At 32.4% G+C, this 26,821-nt stretch overlaps 1 protein-coding gene and 1 pseudogene across 2 annotated transcripts; one reads left to right on the top strand and one right to left on the bottom strand.

Annotated features, from left to right (window-relative positions):
• Positions 1–30: 30 nt before the first annotated feature.
• LOC134272743 (uncharacterized) lies at positions 31–13,003 on the bottom strand (annotated as a pseudogene).
• A 1,314-nt stretch (positions 13,004–14,317) lies between these two features.
• On the top strand, positions 14,318–26,168 carry LOC134272742 (palmitoyltransferase ZDHHC5-like). Of its 2 annotated transcripts, none has more exons than XM_062754932.1 (8): positions 14,318–14,498; positions 15,463–15,593; positions 16,511–16,668; positions 16,930–17,102; positions 17,406–17,508; positions 17,592–17,683; positions 19,120–19,264; positions 23,250–26,168. In XM_062754932.1, exons 1-8 carry the CDS (start codon positions 14,422–14,424, stop codon positions 23,973–23,975), a joined length of 1,605 nt encoding a protein of 534 aa, XP_062610916.1. In that variant the 5' UTR covers positions 14,318–14,421; the 3' UTR covers positions 23,976–26,168. The 2 variants fall into 2 exon arrangements, with proteins under 2 accessions (XP_062610916.1, XP_062610915.1); XM_062754931.1 differs by having other exon boundaries at positions 23,118–26,168.
• Positions 26,169–26,821: the final 653 nt, after the last annotated feature.

The raw sequence follows: 26,821 nt of genomic DNA, 5'->3' as shown, positions 1-26,821 counted from the left end.
AAGAGCTACTGACTCTATGTATTTCTTTACCTCTATTTTGTGGAGAGCACAGTTCACTCCATAGTGTTCCACAGAGTCAAAATCTGCTGGAATAAATAGCACCAAAGATTTGCCATCTTTACCCATATAAATTCCTTTACGTAGATCTCGTGAATACTCATTCCAAGTCGCAAGGGGGCCACTCTCTGGAATTAAATGTCAATCAGTAAAATAACTTTCAAAAATTTCTTTCAAAAATAAGATATTGCAAAAAATTGGAGATCTACAGTTTTTGAATTGCTGACAGTATCATTCTACTTTACATGCTTGAGGATTCTGATAAATTTAAACTCACTTTGCATGACTCTAAATATTGGAGAGACTTGGATCAACATGGTGTCCTCTCCTCCAAACCGACTGGCTCCCTCTCTTTAAAAAAGTCATACATTTTATATTTTATTCAACAGAATGTCAGATTTTTGCATCCTGAGACTACTTTTTGAGGTAAACCCAATATTAGCATATCTAAAAGGAAATCAGAATGGACAAAATAGTTACTCCCCCTTAAAATCTGTTGGTATTCAATATTTTACATGGTTGCCTATGTACTACAAGTTGTTTTAATTCCACGGTGTTAAAATTTCACGATATCCCAAAAAGTATCAATTGCGATGGTTTTAATTTCACGCTGCGAGAAATTATTTCAAATTTTCTATAGGCATTTAAACGTTTTTAAAAACTAATAATAGCATTCCCGATGTTTAATTTCGTGGAAAAATGATGAATCGCGAACATAGTGAAATCAAAACCATCGTGATTATTTGCCAATCTACAGTATTTGCACACAGAGTCAACATCTACCAGATTTTCCATCATGTTATGACAACTTACCTCCAAGGTTTGTCTAGAGCTAAGCAGTATGTGTTTCTTCCTTCAAATGAAACCAAAGTAATGGTGGGACCATGATATGATGAAATGTGGTGATGAAATCTGCAAAGAGATAGGTACTTCAAAGCACATTTATCAATTTCTGGATAGCAACTACACTTACAAATAATGACTCACTTTCAAACTTCATTTAAACAAACTTGAAAACTTTTCAAAATCTTCACAGTAATCAAGTCTTAAAAAAGAACCTGATTCATGCAGTAATTGTACTTTACCTGTTATGGGACAAGCCATGTTCTCTGCTGTCATACAACAAAGTCCAGCTCTGGCACCGGGTCAGCTGAGCCTGTAATAGTGAAAACACTTATATGTAGTTCAAAGTTTCACTTTATCTACTACTACTTAGATATTCAAAAAAAAATACATACAATCATGTAGATCTGAATGTGAGTGACAGAATGAAATGTTCTCCAACTGGTCTGTAGTAAAGTTATCAATATTGACTGTCAAATGAAGAAATGCAAACTCTTTACTCTTCTGTTATTTTTGACCAATATTTCTTCTGGGTTGTTAAGGAGGAGCAAAATTTATTACCAGAAGGGACTGGATTCCTAGTGAGTTGACAGTAAGTTATAGGGAGGGGGATTACTCCCACTAGTATTCTAAGGAGGTGGTACAAGTTTAGCATGGAAGTAATTTATTCTAATTGATCTCTTGATAAATTAATTTGAATTCATAATGGGAGAAAACCATCCCATTAAGAATGTAGACAGTGACAAACTGTAAAGGAAGATAACTTGTACCCACCAGTCTCCTGATTATGTGGAAGGAGTTGAGGAGGGGGTTCTTTTCGCTGGATTTCTGTTTGTCTTTTTTCTCCTTTTCCTCCTGATTGTGGGTGTAGGACTGGGGTATAACTGTGGTCAGCATCCACAGCAGTCCCATACTCATCACATACTTATCCTCCACAAAACGCTCCAACTGGGGAACTTTGGCAGTCTCCTGTAAAATAGAAATACAATGACGTATATCTAAAAATTTCAATTCATTTAAAGCTTAAATTTTCAAACATTAATTTTTTTTTCCAATAGCATATTTCTCAAATGAAGGTCCATGGGTAAATCTTCTACCACAATTAATGATAAAATTTGATCTCTGAAATAACTGTTTATCCCTTTGTTCAAATCATTGAAACAGACACATTTCAAATAATCTGTATATTAACCCATCAGATACAATTTTCTTATTAAATCAGAATACTTCCCCTGCTTAAGAAAAGATGCTGTAAACATACATATTTCAGCAGAATTCACATGCTAGCATCTTTTGTGCCACTTCTCTGCATATATATTTATATTTACCTTAACTACTGTAGATTCCTTATTTTTTGCGAGTTCTTATTATTACAAAATGTCTCTTTAATGTCAAATCAGGAGGACAATATTAAAATTGTGAGTGGACAACTGATCAAGAGATTTTTCATGGATTTCAACACTTTAAAAATAAAAGTAATTTTAGTTCAGGAGAGGTGTTTCTCAAAAACTTATGCAATAATTAATTTCTCATGTATAATTATGAATCTACAGTATTTTTTAAAATAATTGCCCAGAATCATTCACCAAAGACCTCTGATTTTTTACACTGTAAAATTAGTTATATGGTAAGTTGACAGCAGCTTAAAATTTCCCTCATATTAAGGATAAAATATCAAAGCTTTTTAGACAAGCTTAGAATTAAGAACCTTGTACTTAATGCATACTCAATGCCCTGCATAAATATAAACCACCTTTATTAAGGTTTCCGTCTTTAACCAAGACCTTCTTGTCGGTTTCTTTTTTCCTATTATTATTATTATTATTACCGATTTTGTGCATGCAATTTCTCGTAAACTACTGGGCCGACCCATGAAACTTTTACATCTGATAGGTACTGATCATGAACCTTGTTGGAAATTTTTTTCGTTGACGGACCAGTCACTTCCGGTCGTGAGATATGGACAATTTTCTATTTTTAAAATGCAATTTTGTCTTGATTTAGTAGCAAAACTGGTTGAGATATGAATTTAGATGATAGTTCATATTTATAGCATTGCAGAATTGTTTTCGTGCGTCGTCAATGCTTCCGGTCGATACTGAAGCGAATTTAAAAAACGCAATTTTTCAACTTTTCTTTTTTAATATTTTTGTTTCAGAATTGAATAGAGACTCTTTTGCAGAAGTGAAATATGTAATTTGTTTGAAAATCGAAAAAGCCAATCTCGAGATATTTGCATTTGAAAACTCAAAGCGGCGATCCCAATGGCTAAATGGTTAGCGCGTTGGATTGTCACGTGACCCCCCGTGTGTCCAAAAAATTTTATCACTTTTTCTGCTGGATTTTTCAATTTTTATTAATTTTAGACCATTTGCAACAACATATATTCATCTTTTAAGTATATCTAACGTAATAAGGGGTCACAAGGGGCCAGAATGCTAAATCTTTGACGCTTCATATCTTGAAAAGAGGGAATATTTTGATAAGCAATATTGAACAAAAAATGGTCAGAATAATATTCTAAACAATATGCATACTCTGAATTTTTGTAAAATGGCCCCATTGAGGACTTGTAGGGGTGGCCCCTAAATATTTCCATTCATCATATCTCCCAAACGAAAAGAAATCTCTGAATAGGTGTTGAACAAAAAGTCTTTGAAATCAGAAGACCTTTAATTTGAAATCAAGAAAAAGGGGCTGACTCCTCAAATTAGGGGCTCAGAGGGGCCAAAATTCTTTCATCTTTAACTCTTTAATGATTATTTTGTGATACATTACAGAAGCAAAGGTATTCATCTGAACGATTTGCAACAATATATGATTTTGGATATATATATTTGGATCATATATTACATAATTAGGGGTCACAAGGGGCCAGAACGTCAAATCTTTGTCGCTTTTTATCTCAAAAGGGGGAATATTTTGATAAGCAATTTTGAACAAAAGATGGTCAGAGTAATGTTCTGAACAATATGCATACTATGAATTTTTGTAAAACGGCCCCATTAAGGACTTGTAGGAGTGGCCCCTAAATTATTCCATTCAGCATATCTCCACAACGAAAAGAAATCTCTGAATTAGTGTAGAACAAAAAATCTTCAAAATCTAAAGAACTTTTATTTGGTATCAAGAAAAGGGGCTGACCCCTCAAATAAGGGGCTAAGAGGGGCCAAAAGTCTTTTATCTATAACTCTTTAATGATCATTATTTTGTTATACATTACTGAAGCAACAGTCTTCATTTTAACGATTTGCAACAATATATGATAATATTTTTATCATACGTTACGTAATTAGGGGCCTCAAGGGGCTAGAATGTCAAATCTTTGACGCTTTATATATCAAAAACGGGGAATAACTTGATAAGTAATATTGAACAATAGATGGTCAGAGTAATATTCTAAACAATATGCATACTCTGAATTTTTGTAAAACGGCCCTACTAGGGACTTGTAGGGGTGGCCCCTAAATATTTCCATTCAGCATATCTCCACAACAAAAAGAAATCTCTGAATAAGTGTTGAACAAAAAATTTTCAAAATCACAAGACCTTTCATTTGATATTAAGAAAAAGGGGCTTCAAATTAGGGGCTCAGAGGGGCCAAAATTCTTTTATCTATTAACTCTCTAATGATAAATATTTTGTGATACATTACTGGGGCAAAGGTATTCATCTTAACGATTTGCAACAATATATGATAACATTTTGATCATATGTAACGTAATTAGAAGTCGCGAGGGACCAAACTGCTATATTTTTATGCTTTATGTCTCGAAAAGGAGGAATATTTTTATAAGCCTTATTGAAAAAAAGATGTTCAGAATACCCTTATAAAAATGAGAAATTTTTAAATTTAATGAAGGAAAACTTAATGTCATTCTCTTTTAACGAATATCTCAGTCAAAATCACATCTCATCGAGAAATTCAACGGAAGACCTACTCGTTGCTCGCAACGAGATCTCATCTAGTTGTGATTATAATTGTCAGGTTAAGACACAGACTTTTGTTTTAACTTACCAATTCAGATGGCATCTTGGACCCAGTGAGGATCTGGTACACCCAGTTATGTACCCCACAGAACAGATGAGGACTATTCTTCTTGGACCAGGAAGTGAATTCATCAAATGTAACCCTCTCATTTATACCAAACTGAAAGTACAAAATACAGCTTTAGTGTTCATATTAACTCAATTCTACAAGAATGGGTTTTGTAAATTGTATTTATTTACCAGGGGTACAAGACATTTAGGAATATAGGACCGATAAAATTTTCAGATAGCTTGCAAAATCAAACTTCCCTACGTAAGAATTTTCCAAATCTTTAACAGATAATCTAATACATGTTCTATAATGTTTATTCTTAACCAAAAATCCAGGAAAAGTGAATGTGATTTTGAGGAGATCAACCTTACCATTCCTTGCACCACCCCCTGACAAATCTTTTATGAACACTGAACACAGTTTTAGCAAACAATGAGTCATCTGTGCTGCCTGTGGAGTAAGGAATCATAGAAGCTGACAGGGTCAGGGCATATGACACAGCAATCATCTGTAGGGCATCTATATAAATAAACAACATTGTCATAGGGCATTATATACAATTATTGTTAAGGAAAGTAAATACATACATTACAGGTACTTATTAAACATATCTTAATAATATGAGATTCATAAGCCCACCATGCCCATAGAGTCCATGATTTTGAATAATTTAGCTCACAACTTTCAGCTGAGGTGAGCTAAAAAGTGCCATATAGAACAATGCAAAGAATAACCATTTTTTCATGATAGTGTCCCATTAACTAAAAAGGCCCATTAACATTCTACCTGAGTACTAAGGGTAAAAAAGTCTGGTTTTTTATTGTAAAGTTTAAATCCAAAAGTAATGACCAATCATGGCATTTTTGGAATGATAATTTTTTAGAAAATGATTTTTTAAAAATTTTCCTTTATATATCTTTGAAAACTTTGGTCCTTTTGGCCCCGCCCTGGCATAAATTTTGAACAAACTTGAATCTACACTACCTGAGCAGCTTCCATATAAATATGATGAATTATGGCTTTGTCATTCTTGAGAAGAAGATTTTTAAAGAATTTTCCTATATATTTCTATGCAAAACTTTGGTCGGCCATTTTGGTAACCCCGGGGTTCATTATTTGTTGAATCTACACTCTCTGAGCATGCTTCCATATAAATATGATGAATTATGGCTTTGTCATTCTTGAGAAGAAGATTTTTAAAGAATTTTCCTACATATTTCTATGTAAAACTTTGGTCAGCCATTTTGGCCCCGCCCTACCCCCGGGGCTCATGATTTGAAGAAATTTGAATCTACACTACCTGAGCATGCTTCCATATAAATATGATGAATTATGGCTTTGTCATTCTTGAGAAGAAGATTTTTAAAGAATTTTCCTATATATTTCTATGTAAAACTTTGGTATAAGACATTTTGGCCCCGCCCTACCTTGGGGGTCATGATTATGAACAAACTTGAATCTACACTACCTGAGCATGCTTCCATATAATTATATATGATGAATTATGGCTTTGTCATTCTTAAGAAGAAGATTTTTAAAGAATTTTCCTATATATTTCTATGTAAAACTTTGGTCGGCCATCTTGGCCCCGCCCTACCCCGGGGGGTCATGATTTGAACAAACTTGAATCTACACTACCTGAGCATGCTTTCATATAACTATGATGAATTATGGCTTTGTCATTCTTGAGAAGAAGATTTTTAAAGAATTTTCCTATATATTTCTATGCAAAACTTTGGTCGGCCATTTTGGCCCCGCCCTACCCCCGGGGGTCATGATTTGAACAAATTTGAATCTACACTACCTGAGCATGCTTCCATATAAATATGATGAATTATGGCTTTGTCATTCTTGAGAAGAAGATTTTTAAAGAATTTTCCTATATATTTCTATGCAAAACTTTGGTCGGCCATTTTGGCCCCGCCCTACCCCGGGGTCATGATTTGTACAAACTTGAATCTACACTACCTGAGGATGTTTCTCCATAAGTTTCATCTTTCCTGGCACAGTGGTTCTTGAGAAGAAGATTTTTGAAATATGCCACCAAATTTTCAATTATTCCCAATTATCTCCCCTTGAATGAGGGCGTGGCCCTTCATTTGAACAAACTTGAATCCCCTTCACCCAAGGATACTTTGTGGCAAGTTTGGTTGAAATTGGCCCAGCAGTTCTTGAGAAGAAGTCGAAAATGTGAAAAGTTTACAGACAGACGGACAGCTAGACGGACAGACAGACAGACGGACGCCGGACAAAATGTGATCAGAAAAGCTCACTTGAGCTTTCAGCTCAGGTGAGCTAAAAACATTAACTTCTACCTTGTAATCTGCAATCATAATCATCATTTGCATAAACTACAAAATGATGAGAGGAAAAAATTGATTCCTACCTTCCTTAGTAAGGTGATCCTTTCCACTGGCAAAAAGTTTGAAGTAGTACTGCAGCTGTGAGGATTCATCGTAGAGTTTCAGTAGCTCCTTGCCAGCCTTGGTAAACTGTTCTTTTGTGATTCTCTCTCTGTCTCCATAGATGAATGTCGAATTTGTATGTACAGCAGCTTCCCAAACTTGTAAAGTGGTCCATGAAAGGCATTCTGAAATTAAGTTGAGTCAGACATCCATTACGTCTGTATAAGACTATAGATGATTTACCTGGGATCTTATGGACCCAAGATTTGAATTAATACCAGTAGTGGGAGAAAATACTTCAGGAAGCTAAATCTTAAAAGCAATTTTCTGAACATTCTGGCATAGGGTTAATATCTCTCTCTTAAAACCTGGTATATACCTAAATTAATTCTAAAAAATATCTCGGCATTTAAAAAAAAAATAAACTGCATTAGGGACACTTTTTAGATGTGAATCAAAGAATTATAGTAGATACCTCCACCCTAAATGTAGCTCAGGCACTTGGGTTATGGACTCTCCCTTCACCCTTTTTTTAATTTTTGAGTTGTCTGAAGAGCAAAGCAAAACCTGAGGATTATTTTACTTAGCATCTGTCTGTCTAACTGTTCATCCATCTGTTCCACCTCATACCTTAAGAACTCTAAGATACTGCTTGGCAATGTGGCTTCTGACAAATATCAAAATTACCAATCTGGTGACCAACTTAACCTTTGACCTACTTGTCAAAGTAGTTCTTAATGTGGACAGACAGTACATTTTGGTTTACATGAGATGGCAGTCTGTGAAATTTAGCATGTGCACTGTACATGCTGCATGCCATCAGATTTTATGAAAAAAGTGTCAACCAAGATTTAAGTCCATATAAGCTTTATCTTTGACAGTCTCTACATACTTTAACTACTCTTACAATTAATCTATCTTATGTCTTTTGAATTTTGAGATGCAGGAAATTTATGACATGTATTAGTTAGATCAATTCACGGGTAAAAAAGCATGATATGTTTGTCAACAGGAGTGTATATGTAAAATATGAAGCGGATAGACCAATCTTTTTCATTATGACCAAGGACCTTGCGACAGACAGACTGACAGATGATTGAGATTTACAGTTCCCTCACTTTCAAAAAGCTGGAGGCCAAAACCAAATGACTAACATTCAAAATCAAACGAAAAACCAGTGAAATTCCTTCAAATATTTCAGATTTTTAAAAATAAATTTCAAGAAAGAAAATTAAAGTTTTTCTTGAATGAAACTGACAATCTGAAAAAAAAAAATCCTATTATAACTTGATATCTTCCATGCCTCTACAGTTCATGAGTTTAAACTTTAAAGTATTAAATAACTAAACAGTTTGATAAAAAAAAAAAAAACAGCTTTATCACTTTATCACCTCTCATTGAGGACACTGAACTTCCAATGGTCATGACCCATCAGATCCCTCTCTCACTGCTCTTACATAAAGGCCCAAAGCATAATACAGGGTAATATTTCCCTAAACATACCGGTAGATTTTTAAAAAGATTTTATATAGCATGTTTTAGTATGACTATGTCATTTTCACAAAAAAAGAAGACTAGAGCAAACTTCATATTGATAATACAAAAGATAAATTTTACTCTGCACAAGAAAGATATTTGAGAAGTTTGCAAATAGTTTATAGTTCCTCATTTATCATGTTAAAATATCATCGCATCTTTTGGGGCCAGTATTAAGCTAAAAACATCCCTTTTTGGGGACAGTAAGCTACAGATCTGGAAGAAATATTTCTAAAAAAAAATGTTTTAAACCTGTTAAAAAGGGAAATTTTAATAAAAGTAAAAATACTTAATGATAAGAATTAGCTGAGGAAATTACTTTAACCATATCTACAGCATAAAACATCTTTTTATTTCTTGAATGGTCTCAATAATCTGTTCAATTAGAAACAGATTTATTTGCATGCTTATGGAAGTCATAACAACATTAGGTATAAGACAGGTTTCTATTTAGCCTGTCAAAACAAAATGATCCTAAATCAAAACTCAACAGATCCTGAATAAAACTCACCTCAAAAGTAGCTCGACTCAGTTCTCCTGGATGTCGGTTCTGTTCATCTGCCGTCAACTCGAGTTTCTGGAAAAAATCACAAAAATTCATCTTTCTGTCAAAAAAACAACAACGGAACAACAAGGTGGTCCATAAGACTAATTAATAATGCTCTAACCATCCACTTAATTCTTGTTCTACTATAATTAATTAACATTGCCTATGTGTATGCCTGCATTTAAAAACTTAGGATACAGGTAAATACAGATCTCTTTTGTATAGATCACTAAATAACAAGTGTATATTAATATTTTTTTCACAGCATCATACTGTGTGGCAAAGGTAGAAAAACCTCCTTTCAGTCACATGTGAAAATGGATTTTGTCAGTTCAATAAATGTGGCTGTGACAGATCTTGGTGCTGAATGCAGGACAAAGGAATAACATGGAATCTTTCACTATCAATACTTCATTTCTAAAAGCATTAAAATTTAATTTGTTAAAGGATAAAGTTCCAAAGTTTTTTAACACGTGTGAAAATAAAGACTTGAAAATGTATCTGAATGCATTTGAAACGTTTATTGTTTAGTTAGACATCTGAAAAATTTCCATGTGTCAACAACTGTCCGAGGAAGGAAATGACAAATCTTTTATGAACACTGAACACAGTTTTAGTTAGCAAAGATCAATAAGCTGGCCTATAAACCCAGAGTTATATGACGCAGTTACAGCAGCATGGGAATAACAAAAATAACACTTATGTGCCGTGAAATAACTACAGCAGTCTATCTCTATACATGATCAATTTTTCCTTGTCAAAACAAAACTTCAACAAGACACCTTCACACCAAATTGTTTCCAGTCCCTGTCATAAAGGATTGTCTATATTAAAATAAGCATGATGAATAGTTTAAATTTGAGGTAGGGTTAGAAAAGAAATATTCAGGACAGTTCATTGACTGCCTTGTAAAACACCATTCCAAGCAACGGACCACTCACTCTTCAGTAAATTAATTTTTTTCTGAATCATTTTTCAATCAAAAAATTAAAAGAAAAGTTTTTACTAGAAAAATTCAATTTAACGAATTGACTGATTGAGCTGTGAAAATTAAAAAAAAAAATCACTCTTGCTAGGTTAAGTTAGGTATACATAAAATAAACAAGTTTTACGAATGACTTATGCTTTTTCATAACAGATATCACTTTTACGCGAGAAAAGGACCATTAAGATTACTGTTATTTAAACCTTTTGGAAAAGAAGTGTTCTGTACAAGAATTTAGGATTTTGCATTAAAAATCACGGCTGAAATATTTTTTTCTTTAATAATATTGTTTTCTCGGATTGATGAAGAGGTTTTTAATACATGTATCTGCAAGCATGATGCACCATTTTGGTTGCACTGTCAGTAAATCGAGACCTCAAAAGACTGATCTCAGAAAGAATACGGTAGCAGGGAAATTATTTCAACCAGTTTGAGACAAAAATACAAGTTGATGTGACAGACCTAGAAAAAAATCAAGATGGCAGAGATGTGTATCTTGTGAATTATTAGGTAGTCACTAGTACGGTAGTGGAATATTTTTTTTTAATAAAAGAAAAACAAGTAACATCTGGTGCCTGTGGTGTGAATATACCCTCATATGCTGACATTGAATTTGCACAAAAATGAATCCCATCAAATGCATGAAAAGAAAGAGTGTGCTAAAAGTTATGCATGTACCATGTGTGATGAGAAAAAGTTCTGGGAAATTGAACACGAAAACTTGTTATGGACAGACACACGATTAATGGGAAGATGACATCATATTTAAACAAAAATTAATTCCACCATTTGGCATGCCTATACAAAGAGTGTGCTATCATTTCATTCATCTGCGATGATAAATTGTTGAGAAAACTGCAACGAAAATTTGTTATGGCCAATAGGTCTGTGTCAAATTAACAGACACATTAAGTAAAACAGTGTTACCCCCTTTCCTTCGGAGCAGAGTATAAAAAAAATTTAATTTCCTTGTTGAGATAGATACTTTAACCAAGTAATCCATGTATATTGTTAAACTTAAAAGGATGAAAGAAATATGGGAACTTCAGGATTGTTTTGGATTCAGAAAACTTAAAAAAAAAAAGATTTATTGATTTTTTTAAGTGCATGCAGGTATTTGACAAGAGAACTTTTTCAAATAGTTTCAATAGACCAGCTTAGGAATGAAACATTTCAGAGATGAACATCATTTTTTTTTATTAGAATAAATGAAAGGTTTTATTTGGAGTCATATAACATGTATAAAGGCTAGTGACTATGAGCCTTTGTCAGCCTTAAATGTGCTCACTTGAAAGATAGTTTTGCATGATATATTTTCCAGAGATATTTGCCTTGACTGCCATTTTCAAGGTCAAACTAGTGAATTTTCCTCTTTGATCAACCACTTTTAAACATGTAATATGCAAGTAATATATAAGGACAAAAATATTTAAAATACTAAACTTATTAAATAAAAGACACTTTTTTAAAAACATATATTCATAAGGAAAACCATGTTCTCTTTATCCAATATTTCCCAGTATGATGGGTATAAATTGGTTGAATAATAAAGGAATCTGGTCTTGCTGACCTCCAGTATGGTGATTGTCAGAAAATAACCCCTGCTACATGTTCTAAAATCATGTCTATCAAAAACCATATCAATTCCAACTTAATTTGGACATAGAATTACCTCACTGACAAGCATCAGAGATGTATTCAATGATGGATACATATCAATAATTAAATATTGTATCATAAATATATACTAAAGAAAAAATTAATCATTGAATTTCTATGCTCATGGATATCACTGGATTCAGGGCTAGACAAATTGCAATGCCTCTTAAAATAAAACATTTTCCTTTGAATTAAGCTGTGGAAGAATTTCGTGATTTTAGATCTAGGATATCTTCGAGTAGTGTTTGGGTGTCTCACTCAAGAAATAATTTGATATCAATGCTTCAATTCCGTGTAATTTAAGAAAAAGGTGGGACAAGCATATTTTTTGGTAGGACAAGTAGTTTTACAATGGTAACATGTCCGAGGGCAAGTACTGCAAAATTTTATTTGCCTACCCCTGCAAATAGGATGATAGGCTCCATCACTTTATGCTACAAATTTCCTCTACCATGAAATAAAGCATTTGTATTTTAACAAATATGGTTGTTTACACTTTAGTTTACAAGTCATACTTGTGAACACTTGTATAAAACATGATTATCATTAACTTATTTCTTATTAAATATTATTTGTTGAACCTGGAAGAGTTTGATGAGACTGGCTGAGTTTAACTTTGTGCTTGATCCAAATATTGAAGACCTGGTGGGGGCGCTGCCGCCGTGAGATTCTGGGTTAGGTTTGGCTTTATCGTCATGATGTGTATGGTGGTTACCCATCAGTTGTCGCCCTTGCCAACTGATTCGGTGATAATGTTAAATTGCAATAAGGATATGTTTTCAAAGGTACTATTTCACTTGTACACAGTATGATCCTTTAGTTCCTCCATTCTTGATCACCAGTGACACAATTTATGATCAGATTCCTTGGTTGCCCACTTGAAGTATATTTTTACACTCATAACACTGTCGAAGTTCTATCAGGAAGTTTGAAAGATTTGTCTAATCAACAGAATAACGGTCAATTTCAACTATGCTCACAGAACCAAGAATTTTGAAGGAAAAGAACGCTAAAAATAAAAATTCTTCTCAGAACAGAAACATTTTTATTTACTTTATATATTATTGCTAATTAAAAGTGCATTTTTTCATTCTGCACTTAATAATGTTAAAAATGGTTCTTCTTCACCACCACTCCCTCCCCCACCCACTCCTCGTCTCGTTCATATTGGTTACTATGTTAAAAAAAAATATTTTAACTCCACACACCATTTCCAGCGTTTCTTAAGGAGGAGTCATATCTTTATTCCCATCCTGTATGAAATAAAAATGACATTTCTTATGAATGGGATATCAGGGACATATACTAGTATATATATAGGTCCCTGGAGATATTGCTTTATTTATTTACATTTTATTTTTATATTTTTAATTAAATTTAATATTATTTTATTAGTCATTTATTTTTTATAATGAATGATAATTCTTAATTAATAATTTTATTTATTTATATTTTAATAATTAAGTGGGGACCCTTAATGAAACATCCTTGCTCATTGATATCCTTTTTTTTTTTTGTTTTGTTGTTGGCGAAATTTGATTTTTGTTAAAAAGATTGGAAAATATATCTAACCAGGGTCGTATATATATGGTATATATAATTAATTATACTTCTTACAAATATCCCAGGAGGAAAAATATTCAAATAGTTGATCTATTTTCCAAATTTTTTTTTTCTAAATTATGAATGAGAGGGCATTAAAGTGCGTTATTTATCTAGTTATGTTTTTATTTCAATATTTTTCTCAGTGTACATTATTTGCAATACTAAAAATTTATATAACTAGTTTCACTTGTTTAAATTTTAAAACACAAACGCATGCATTGAATGGAAATTAAGAGGTTATGTTTCACTTTGAGCAATGTTGAGGAAACTATAATATTAAATTTTGTGATAAAGAAATTTGAATGTAGTTTTCCTGGTCTCAAATTGCGAATTTCCCAGTTGCGATCAAAAAAAGTCTTTCAGTGTTATACAAGCATATAAAGTTTGCGTCTGCAAAAATTATCATACAGTTATACTTTGCGGATTTTAGCATGCGCTAGTCATATTTGATCACTGTATCACTACGCTTATGTAAAATTAAGTTTTTCATCAAATGCTGTATTGTTTTGTGTAATCTAAAAACGTTTTATTAAAATATAAATTATATATGTATTTCATCAATATGCATAGAGAGTTATTTTTGTAAAATTTTAGATTTAACGAACTATTTTCTTTCAATGAAGCATAGGTGCGTGCGTAATGAGGTCAATGGAGGATACCAAACAGTTTTCAGTGCCGAAAGACGTGAAATTACACTGTGAATTTAATCAGTTATGAGAAGGAGAGGTTACCAGGGAAAATAATGTCGAGTAGACTTATTCCTGCAATATGTGCCTGGGGTTTGACCCTTGGAACTACTGCTCTCTTCTTTGTTTTTGTGTATGTTTGAAAATTAATTTTCCGGGGTTTTGAAATTCCATGATCTGAACATACTCTTTACCATGCTTACTTTGAAAATATTTCGAGATTTTTTTCTGACATGTCATTCACATTGTGGTAGCATTCCCAAACTTCATTATCATGCAATACGCATGATACGTAGCACTTAATCCATCTTCTCTGAGTGAAATCGGCTACCGTTATAAGCTTGAAGAGGTTGGGACCAATCGCCCAAATGGGATAAAATGCCCCTTTGGGATACTATTATAACATCCCAAATGGGAAATAATAATGCCCTTTTCAGTTTTTAAGACATAATATCATATATTGACGTATCTAATATCCCATTTAAAAAATGCCAAAACCAACATCCAAAATGACATATAATTTACAGTGCAAAAATTGAGAAATTTTTTTTCTATAAATAGTGTAAATATGTACTAATATCGAATTTGTCGAATGAAAGAATTTTTGCCAAGTTAGTCTTACTTTAACAGTGCAGTTCTTCTTAAATTCTTTTTTAAAAAATGCGACACCTCCATTTTTTTTTCTTTTCCAGTAAGAATTTGGTACACAAGCAAACTATACTAAGATATACAAAATTCTGTCTGTCCATTTTTGATTTCAGCAGTCATGGTTGCTATGGTTATTACTATAAATAAAATTTTCTTTGAGTTCTTTCAGAATGCTTTTACATCTAGTCATGTACTAAGTTAAAGTTATATTGAACAATTATTTTGGGTATCACTAGATATTCTGATGGGCGGTGATGAGTTAGCGCTAGTTGGTTGCGCTGAAAAAACTACCAAATTAATGAAAACAAACCTTTCAGAGACTGGTTTCTTGTTTACAATTTTTTTATGAGGTGGGGTGGGGTATGTTAAAATATGTATAATTTTGTATGAAATTACTTGTTTATTAATAGCTATATTCCATACAGTTTATAAATTTTATTTTATTGTAGATGTCCAGCCTTAGTAGACTTGTCCATTTTGTACACATTAGCAATTCCAATTTATGAGGGGATTCTTACCTTGTTTGTCATACTCAACTTTGGACTTGCTACTTTTATGGATCCGGGATATTATCCCAGAGGTAAATTTTGCCGAGTTTTCTTCCTTTCAGCACAACACTTGGTAAAACAAAATTTTGGAAGTTTTTCTAAATTTGTTAAACTAAAACATATATTTAGCAAAATCTGATTCATTCTTAAACCTATGATTGTGCTGGTATTGCTTGTGTATGAGCGGTCATTTTCCAGCATTTTGCAAAGTTAACAATGTTTGACATTTAGAACTAGCATTCTGAGAGTATTGCATAAGCAATACATGTCCCCTACCGTTCTCCTTTTTCTTTAGGATGTCATTTTATAATATGCAAAAGTTATAAATGTCCAAAGTAAAACTGCTTGATATTAAAATTTAAGTAAAACTGCTTGATATTAAAATTTTGAGATTGTGCATGCCTTAAACCTAAAAAAATAATCCACATAAAGATGAAAATTCAACCCATTATGATTTTTTCAATGTCTTTTTTTTTACGCTTCATATTTACCATGTTGACCTTTGGAATTTAGCGCAGCACAAACCCGATCTTAAAGCATTATGAAAAATTAATATGCCATGATTCTGTCAAAAATCATTGAAGCGAAACGATATTCAAATTTGATCTGTAACTCATCAAGATACACTCACATACCAAAATTCGACTCAATATCTGGAAGTGTTTAGAAATAAAAGTGCAGAAAACCAAGTAGGACAGACTGAGAGACAGACATGGGGACAGACGGATGGAGGGACAGACTCAGAGGAAACCTATAGTCCTCTCCGGATTCCCCGATAGGAGACTAATAAAAAGATATGGATGGACTCCATGGAGAAATACCAAAATTACATGGACATGTGATGTTGTCATGAATCACTTCTTGCCTTCTTCTAGAAGTAGAATGATGCATTTCAAGTAATAATATGCTGTTAATTCATCTTATTCAGGCACTGTTTTCTACTTTTCAGCACATGAAGATGAAGTAAAAGATGATGATTTTCGAGCACCCCTATATAAGCCTGTAGAAATAAATGGTATAGCTGTGAGAATGAAGTGGTGTACAACGTGTCAGTTCTACAGACCACCTAGGTGTTCTCATTGTAGTGTGTGTAATAAATGTATAGAGGTAAGAACTCAGGGTGTAATCTCCCATGTCATTTTTTTTGGTAGCCTGAACTTGTCAAATTCATCTACCTGACTTTAATACTTCAGTGCCTTAAAAATGATAAATGAATTTGACAATGTTAAAAAATTACTAGTTTGAGGAATCATGAAATTACAGCTGTATATGAAAAAACTGCTAAAATTTTCTTTCATATTTTTAGAATTGAATTGTTATATGTGTTAAGAATTGTAAAATAGAAATATAATTTGCTTTACATTTCAGACATTTGATCACCATTGTCCTTGGGTGAACAACTGTATAGGGCGAAGGAACTACAGATATTTCTTCCTTTTCTTGTGTTCATTATGCATTCACATGATTAGTGTATTTTCATTCTGCTTGCTTTATGTGCTTAGACATAAAGATAATTTGAAAACTGTTGGCAATATAGTAGCGTATCCTTTTTGCAATGAATTCAATCAGAATTTTCCATCTTGATGATGTTTTTTTTATAATGCATGAATGTCATTGTGATTGTATTAATTAGAAGTTCTTCAGGAAGTTTTTCGTGTCCTAATTTAACATCAATAGATTGACTCATTACAAAAATTTGTCTATTGATTTCATATTTGCATAAATTACACCAATATCTTAAATCAATAAGGGACAGTTGTTGTTTGGATTGAACCAGTATTACAAATAAAAGGTGGGGGATTAGTGCACGGCATTAATATTTGAATTTCCTTAATCAGGTTTAGATTAATTGATATGATAATTATTGGATTACTAATTTTCCCTGTGTCAGGGTTGACTGGATTTCATGTTGTGTTGGTTTCAAGGGGAAGAACTACGAATGAACAGGTCAGTTTGTCATGCATAAAAAATTTAATGCCAGCACAAACTATAACAGATTTTGACTTATATTGTAAACATTAATATTGCAGGTCACTGGAAGGTTTAAAGGAGGACACAATCCTTTCACCAAGGGATGTTGCTTGAACTGTAAATATACCTTATGTGGTCCTGTGTGGCCGAAGTAAGTATTTTTTATTGTCAAAACATAATGCCAATGCATTTAAATAATGTGATGGGTTTACAAGTCTTCACACATATTAGATATATCCACAAGGTTTGCAAGTAACTCCTGACCAGTTCATGGATATTTATTAGGGATGTCAACGAAGTCGACTATTCGACTGTCAGTCGAATGGACCGACGATCGAATAATGAAACGGCATTCGAATATTAAATAAATGAAAGAAAATGTGATAATGAAATTCTCATTTCAAAATTGAAAAAGTGTCCTTCCTCAAACTGACGAATAAGAGCTCACAGTACATATAAAGTAATTTTCCACAATGTGCATGTGGAAAATATAGTAATTGCATACCGCGATAATTATTTCTCAATCACTGACTGTTTTGCTATTGTATTTAGTGTACGTATTGTATGTAGTAAATTATGCAACGCTATACTCCACTATGAAAATTTTTTAATTGACTTGTACCAGTTATATTTATAAACTCTAGGAATTTCAAATGCTTAGGAACACACCATCTTTGCATAGCCCTAAAGTTTTAAACTTCTATAATTATTAAAACAATAATCTTACATAATTTAAGACATTTTGATAACTTAGGCAATCATTAATTGAACAAACAATAATTTAATTTTACTTGTAACATGCCATTTGATTGGATAAAAGATTTTATCCATTTTGGATAACATAACTTGCCTACGTCACAATGAGTTACGTCAAAAAACGTATTACTCCACTTGACGTTACTTTCAAAACTAAATCATTGTGGAGCATTATTCTGGGGAGAAAATTATCTCATTGTATGCACTGAAATTAAATTATAAGGAATGAAGCTAATTTCAACTTATATTATACGATATAACATAACTTGGGGCAGTTAACGCTTTTTTATAAACCGCTTCGCGGTTTATAAAGCGTAAACTGCCCCAAGTTATGTTATATCGTATAATATAAGTTGAAATTAGCTTCATTCCATAAGTATTTAAAATTTCATCAGACGTGTGGATAGTGTGCGTTTACAATTCTCTAATTTATTTCAATTAATAAGCCTTCAAAAACACTGTGACATAAAAATAATAATAAATGCTCCGAATAGTTGACTATCGTTCGAATAATGCAATCGAATGTTCGACTAAGGAAAATTAATATTTTGACATCTCTAATATTTATGGTCACAAGGTGATGCAAGACTTAAAAAAAAAGGTTTTTGAAACTGGAAATTTACATTGCAGATATTGTTCTTAAGATCACTGATTTGCTTGTGAGAATTTTCTTATGTCCTTCATTGGACAAGTTGTGTGGACTATGTCTGAAGATCATCTGTGTATTCTGAAATAATTAAGGAAAAAAAAACTACATACCCACCTGGAAAAAATGTGTGTTGGAGCACTAACAAAAAAAAAATGACCTGGTTCTTAATTTCACTATTTCAGATTATCATCTTATGTGCCTAAACATAGAACGCTGTCAATAGATGCTACAAAGGTGAAGTATACATCAGCCAATAAGGAAATTAAGTTGTACACAGATGCTAGTACTAATGGGGTGAAGAGAAACACGGCAGTGGTGAACCAGAACGTAAGGATTTATTTCAGCAATGTACAATTCCCGAACCCCTCTGTTGTTGTTTTGAAATGTGCCCATTTGTTACAAAATAAAAACTGTGTCTCCGTCATCTCATTCAAAATATTTCATATTTTAAGAGAATTATAATTAATAAGTAAATGAAGTAAAGATGAAGACTGTTTTAATACACAGTTTTTTTTTTCAAAATTCTAAAATAATTTTGTGTTTTAATTTAATTTTTAATTTAAGTTTGTTACTTATATATTTCTCTACAGAGAAATACATGTTGTCAACATGTTTCATAATTCTTTTTAAACAGACATGCATCAGCTGTTTTAATGTTATCCTATTTTCAGGAAGGTGATGATACTCTGAAACTATTACCTCAAAAAAGAAAAAAAAAAGTCCAGTAAACAATATCTTATTTTCATCAATATAACAATAAGAATGGGGATTATTAAAAATTAAATGTGTCATAAGATTATCACACTGAATCTCTTGTAGTCAATCTCAGTGTAACCACTGATCTTGCAGTTAGCATATTACCGTACAGCTTGTTTCTTTAGTGGGGGGCAAAATGTTGTGTTTTTCTTGCTCAAAGGTATGTAATAATTTTGGCTGTCACACAGTTCAATGACGTCGTAAAAGAAAGAGACTTCATCTTTCAGATGAGTTTTCAGTATGTTGAATCAACATTTGATACCTATTCACGGAAGATTTTGAGAAAAACTGATACTAACACACAAGGGTGCAAATTTTAGTGGACTGCTTCTAAAATACTAAAATAAACCAAAATAAGCATCCCGTAGGGCATCTTATGAACTCCTGTTAGGGTTATTGGGATACTCTGAGACCCCCCCCCCCCCCAAAAAAAAAAGAAATCTGATATAAAGTAGAAAAATCCTGGTCATTTCATATTTGTTTACTTAGTTTATATATTTTAGATATAAACAGATTCTGAAAGATTTTTAATAGTTTCTGAGTATCAAGCACCTTTGCTGATTTGAATTAAAGTGATAATTTCCATTTTAATTTATTTTCTTTTATTTTTCAGTTTCAATCAAATATTTTATTAAATGGATTGGTGGTCTTTATTAATCCATATAGACTCATCTTTCAGTACCTTATTTATAATTTATTTATCGTTACGCATGTTCATTTAACCTGGTTTCAGATGGTACATGACTTGTATCACACATGATTATTATATTTAGGTAACAAATTTTGAACAATTTTTAAAAACTTATTTCTGCTACTTTTTATCAAATGCTTCCAAGATATTAATGCAACTAAGTAATACTTATCTTTTATTTAATCGAATTTATGTTTGAAGTATTTAAATATTTTTATTGTAAACATTCATATCAGTAATACATTCTTTTATAAATACAGGTACTATAGTTTTGATAAGACAGAAACTTATTTAACACCTTCTAAGTACACATGTACCCTATATGTGACAGGTTGGTCTTGGTTTTCCACTTAGTCTCTTTGTGGATGTGCACAGTTATTCCCCCTGACACTGTAGTGTATTCTTTAGTTGACCGCAGGCCAATTTCTACCAGGAGTTACATTAGAAATGGGCTATTCCATAAACATTCACTGCACCCTGTTCACTAATAAACAAATCCAAGCTTTATTTTTATTCTGTTGGTGTCTGATTTTGATTTTTGTTCACAACTCTCATTTTTTTACCTGTTATTTCCCCATACCTGACATGTATATGGAATAGCCCATAGATACTGATTAGGAATCAAATTTAATCATCTAAATATGGCAATCATCAAAGTTGAGGTAACCATTGTTGCTCACTGCTTGTAGAACTGAAGCCAGTTTTAGCTGCTGCTATTTTGTGATTTAATTTTCACTAGGTTGATTAACAGTTCACAAGGTCATAATTTGCTTCCAAAAATAACTCTGCTTACATAGAATATTACTATCACATGGAGGCAAAATAGTTATTTGTTTGATTTCATTATATGAGACATCTTTTCCTGTTTATTAGTATCAGTACATCCAGGCATGTAATGAGTAGCAAATGTAGAATACAATTTCTTGAATTATGAATATATAGTAAATATTTAGATATACATGTATGTATATACACAAAATTTAAAGAATTTAAAAAAAAAAAAAACATCAAAAGGCAATTCTATGAATTTGAAAATATAAGTAGGCAGTCAAGATGTGAAAAAAATGACAGAAAATTAAGACCAAACTCTCATATAATTTTCTGTTTTATTTACAGATATATACATATCTATGCATATACTATATAACAAATTGCTTGCTCTTATAGAGGAAAAAATATAATGTGTGCATTTTCAAAGTAAGATGTTGGCCAAAACTGCTGATCAACACATGAGTAAAAAAAAATATTATGAAAGCTAGCTTTTTTCAACAACAAGAAAATCTTTGGAGGTTTTGTCGATTTCATTCATTTATAGTGAATATTATTTGATGTAGAAGGTGATGCCATATTTTTAACTTTGAAAACCAAACATTCATATTTATTCTCACTTGTCACCTGTGGAATGTGATGTAGCAATATTTGATTTTTTGCATTTCAGTTATTCAAGCATGTCATTGAATCAAACACATCAATTACCAATTTGTTAATTTATGAATTTTCAAATATTACTACATATACATAAATAACTGCAATATACACTATCTCTAGAGCTTTAGTATTAATTTTGAATGCTTACACTATTTATGACAAAGTGCTGTGCTAAAAGATATGGAATTGGCCCTATCTGACCCCAAATTCTACCTGGAAAAAAAGTTTCTAGCTCAAGAAATTGTATGTGTTTTAAAAATTCCTTTAACATTGAAATTCAGAGGATATATCACAAGGTTGAAATTTGAAATACCATATAAGCAGAATTTTTAGTGAGGATTTAATTTTGGCATTATTAGCGAGGGTGCCAAGATCGCTAAAATTGAATATCGCTAAAAATTTATTGCGCTTTATTTGTAATAGCTTCTTTAGTGAGCTTTTTTAAATTCGCTAAAATTACATCTCGCTAAAAATAAAATACCAATTTTAAAGGACAAATCGCTAAATTCGTGTCCCGCTAAAATTTCCACTTATACGGTAATTCTAAATGTTGTCATGAATATAAATCAGATTTTGGACATTTGTTGTAACAAATATTGTTAATAAGGTTTTTAACCAAATTTGTCTATGCTTTTAGTCACAAAGTGTTTAATTAAATAATGATAAGATTTCCTTGATTTCTGATCAAAAAACTTGTGTAACATTTTTTTTTTTTTTGAAACAAGGAGATAATTGATGCTTGGCAATTATGTTCTCTTGCCCTGACCACTTTTTATGAAGTAAAAATTGTGATTATATTAAATACTGGACATCATCATGTGTATTTCGGATGATAAACTATTTCATTGATCTAAAAGACCATCCCCCCTCCCCCCTTTTCCCCAAAAATGTGGTCAGAGTGGGCTTTTATCTTGCATTGTCTTTTATTTAGTAAGAATAATTTTAGTTTCTTGGAAAATATTTGGAATAATTTTTAGAATAGCACTTTGTCATAATTTTTTTTCAAAATGTGGAATTTTCAAAGATAAAATGAATTGACAAAAAAAAAAGACTCAAAATACTTTGAAAATTCTGCATTTTCTGGCACTAATTCTGAGTGTGTCTTTCTGGCTCTCTTGCAGGGTGTAACTACAATCCTGTAGTCCACACATAGGTAACAAGTCTTATATCGCATGGCATACCTCTTCAACCTAACACATACTCATAATCGACCACCAGTCCTTATCAACTGATATTGCCATATGTTGTGGTGTCTTAGCATCAGTATCGTAACTGAAATTGTCTCCCATTTTATTCGTTGTGTAGGCCCCTCGCACTCCACTTTTGTCGGATCACCAAGACGACCTACATAGCCAGGGAAGTAGCCAATCGGAAGGCTCAGAAATCCATGATAATCGGAGGTCTGATTCTTATACAAATCTTTTTGACACTTCACAGTCAAAGCCAGTTTCATCATCATCATCAAGCAATTACCAAGCTGATAGAACTTCTCGTGGACCACCTGTTATTCATCAGCCTTGTGTAGAACAGTCGCCCCAAAGGGGCAGACGGGGAAGATTGCAGGATGGAACAGCTCCCATGGCTCTTCCAGAAGAATCTCTCATGGGGTCCCCTTCAAAATATACTCCCCCTCCCAGAAATATACTAAATAGCCCTGGCACAGACAGGAGTCACAGTGGCCAATCACGTCAAATGACTAGATCTTCACAACCTCAGTATAGTTCCCGAGAATCTCCGGGGTACAATAAGCCCCAGTACTATAGTCAACAGAATGGACACAGGAGGGAGAGAGCGGCCAGTGCAGAGGGCTCTATAGACAGTGTAGATAGGAGACCCTTGATGAACTCCTCTGTGTCCTCTGGATACAACTCCAGATCATTTGACTCCTCCCCCCTAGGGAGAAGTCAGACACTACCAAACAATCAGGGAGGGTTCTTTGATGAGGATCCAAGAACTGCTAAGAGACCTATGTCTTTTGTAAAGGCACTGGAAGTGAGCCAGTTAGTTGAACAAAGCCAGCAGGGGATTAAGAACTCTAATGCACAAAGCAAAAAATCTCCTGTGAATGTACAGGGGTCACATCACCACAAACAAAAGGGAAGACATCGTGAAAGCAAGAAAAAGAATCTGTATAACGACACAAACTTCGAAGTTTCTGTTTAAAGATGTGATATTTTTATTATTATTTTATGATTCTTTTTTGTTCAGTGAAGATGGCAGAATGTAAAGCAGATCAATTTGCTGATCGTGTGAACTAGTCCCAACACACCTCTTCTGTTGAAAGCCTTTAACAGAGCTGAAATTGAGAAATTGTATTTTGTTGTTGAATTCATATCACATCCATTTTAGAAGAGAACAATTATGTATTTTACAAGGTGATTTTTTTTAGAATGTGAATATCAAGTGTTTGAAAGTGCTTCCTTTGTTTTCAAGCTCACAACATTTCATGTGGACCAATGTGCATTATATGCTCTTGTGGCATCAGTAAATAAAGAAATTTTGATTTTTTTTTTAAGAAATGAAAACAAGAGTTCTAAAATAAGATCATACCTTCAAATTTTTACATAATAGGATTAAAAAGAAACTCATTTTTCTTAGAATTTTAGTATAAGTGCATGATTAATAGATTATCCATGGATGCCTGTTTTTGTGTACTTTAAGGTCCACTATAATTTCCAATAAATAACCCCATTTGGTCACTAGACATTTTGGGGTGGTTAGGTGGGCTTGTTGCTTGAGATAAATAAAGGTTGTGTGCTGAGTTTATTTTTGTAGACTTTTTCTTAAATGTGATATCAATTTTAAATTCTATGACATGCAGTTTTATTAAAATATGCTGTTTTATTTTTTTAAGTTGGTGTTTTTAAATAAGCGATGACAAATTTTCTATATGCCTGTATTGCATATATGGCTAATATATGCTTTGAAACATACCTAGCTGAAATAAAATAAACGTCCTTTAGGTTTTCAATTTTTTTTTCCACAAGGTGTTTTAATCTAAAGATATTTGTACTTTCCTTCTATTTCCCAGCTTGACTAGATTTATCATTTTTAACTTCATTTAAGAAATTTGATAATTATATGTATTATCGGGTATCTGTCATTTTTAAATCAAGAATTTTTTCATAATTCTCATTCAAATTTTTAAAGAACTTTTAAGCTTAAGAATCTCAAATGGAATTTAAACACACACACACACACACACACACACACAAAATCAATGATTTCGTGATAAATTCCATAATTTATATTTTTGCAGAAAATTGGTTGAAAAAAGTATTTTGCAATCATTGTCAACTGCTTTCTCTTTCTCTCTCTCTCTTCCACAATTTGTATACACTTTTAGCATATGACTAGACACTATAGATGTATTTCACTACAAGTGAATGTATGTATTGGAATCAGTGTGCAAAGTATTTTATTGATGCATTGATGTTAAGAAGGGATATTTCATTTCTCTTTCTTTCAGTCACAACCAAGTATAACTATATTGTATTGTTTGTAACATTTAAATCAATAACGTAATAAGAATGGAGGCAACATATCTGTAGCTACTGACATGTTGGTATCTTTTTGTATAAAGTCAATCTAAAGGTGCAGAAAAACATACCACAATACACTCTCTGTACAAATTTAATTGTGATGTGACCATGTATCGCAGGTTGTGTATATGTAGACCATTAATGTGACATACATTTATGAGAAAATTAAAGAAAATATGAGTGGTATCAGGGAAACTGCTTAAAACTGAATGCTGTGTCTTCTAAGTGTTTTGTTTTCAATCATTATGAATTACAGGTTGAATTAAGCCAAAATATGTTTGTACTTACTTGTTAATTTCATGTCTATTTGGGGCCTAAGTAAAATTTTTATTGCCCAAATCATGCTTCAATAGACAAAGGGTATCTATTGTGTAAGTACTAGTACTTGGTGTATATTGGCCAATCTAGGTAACTCTACATTCCTATTTGTAGAAAAATTAGTAGATTTTATATAATTTAAGTAATGAATTGTATTTCAAATATTTAATTTGAAAATAAATTCTAATAGCAATTGCCCTTTTTGAGGCACTAAAATTCAGTAAGTTTATCAAATCTTTATTGGTCATTTTTGATTACCAACATCTTCTTTTATAAACAGTTAAAAAAGTTAACTTGGAGAAACGAAAGAATTCAAAACTTTTTTTTTCTTGATAAAACATATTGGAGTATGTTCTTATTCATTGCAAACATTAGTGTGCTTGGACTATTTATTGGTGTTAAGCAGGCACACGTGTCAGTTGCTTGTTTTATACTTTTATCAAGGGTATTATCACAATGTTGTTTTATACAGATGTAATATTAAATATAAATGTAACACAGCAATGTTTGTGATTTTTGTCAAGTCAAATTACAAGTACACAAGATTCCAAAATGGTACATAGAAAAGTGATAAATAATGTACAGTTGAACTTGGGTATCTCAACACTGATATCTTGAATACCATAGTTATGTCGAAGTTATCTCTAAGTCCCAAATGCATATTCTTTAAGTATTTTACCCATGATATATTGAATCTTTGGATAACCCAAACTTTTTTCTTTTTCCTTGATTGTGAGATCCATGATGGCACCTGTATGTCTCTAAACAATTTTTCAAAATGCTACTCATCCTACACTTCGGGTCTGAATTCACTCAATTCAGTATACTTGGCACACAGGTAGACTACACTTAGATACATAATTCTGTGTATTGAAGAATGGTGTTTCAGTTGTAACTAAAAATAGAAATTTCCATAAATACTTTCAAATTGCTTCTTCTCCTACAGTTTTGGTCTGATTTTTGTATTACTTGGCTCACAAGTAGACTTTACTAAGAATAGTAATAAGATACATATTAATTGTATTTATTGTATTGCTATGCTTAGTGACTAAAAATCAAAATTTGTGTAAAATTCTCTAAAAACGCTACTCCTGTCCTCCTACAGTTTTATTAGGTCACCTGAGTAAACTCAGGTGACCTATTGCTATT

Source organism: Saccostrea cucullata, unplaced genomic scaffold, assembly GCF_032062105.1.
Source record: "Saccostrea cucullata isolate Sc308-1 unplaced genomic scaffold, CSIRO_AGI_Scuc_v1 ctg7649, whole genome shotgun sequence".
Lineage (NCBI taxonomy): Eukaryota > Metazoa > Mollusca > Bivalvia > Ostreida > Ostreidae > Saccostrea > Saccostrea cuccullata.
Note: the sequence above shows the minus strand (reverse complement) of the source record. Positions and strands in the feature narration are given on the sequence as shown.

Bases quoted from the DNA above. Each gene is read 5' to 3' on its own strand.
- LOC134272742 (XM_062754931.1), top strand. From the start codon at position 14,422: ATGTCGAGTAGACTTATTCCTGCAATATGTGCCTGGGGTTTGACCCTT. The intron at 14,499-15,462 runs GTATGTTTGAAA...ATTTTATTGTAG, and splicing joins GCTCTCTTCTTTGTTTTTGT to ATGTCCAGCCTTAGTAGACT. The intron at 17,684-19,119 runs GTAAGTATTTTT...TCACTATTTCAG, and splicing joins TGTGGTCCTGTGTGGCCGAA to ATTATCATCTTATGTGCCTA.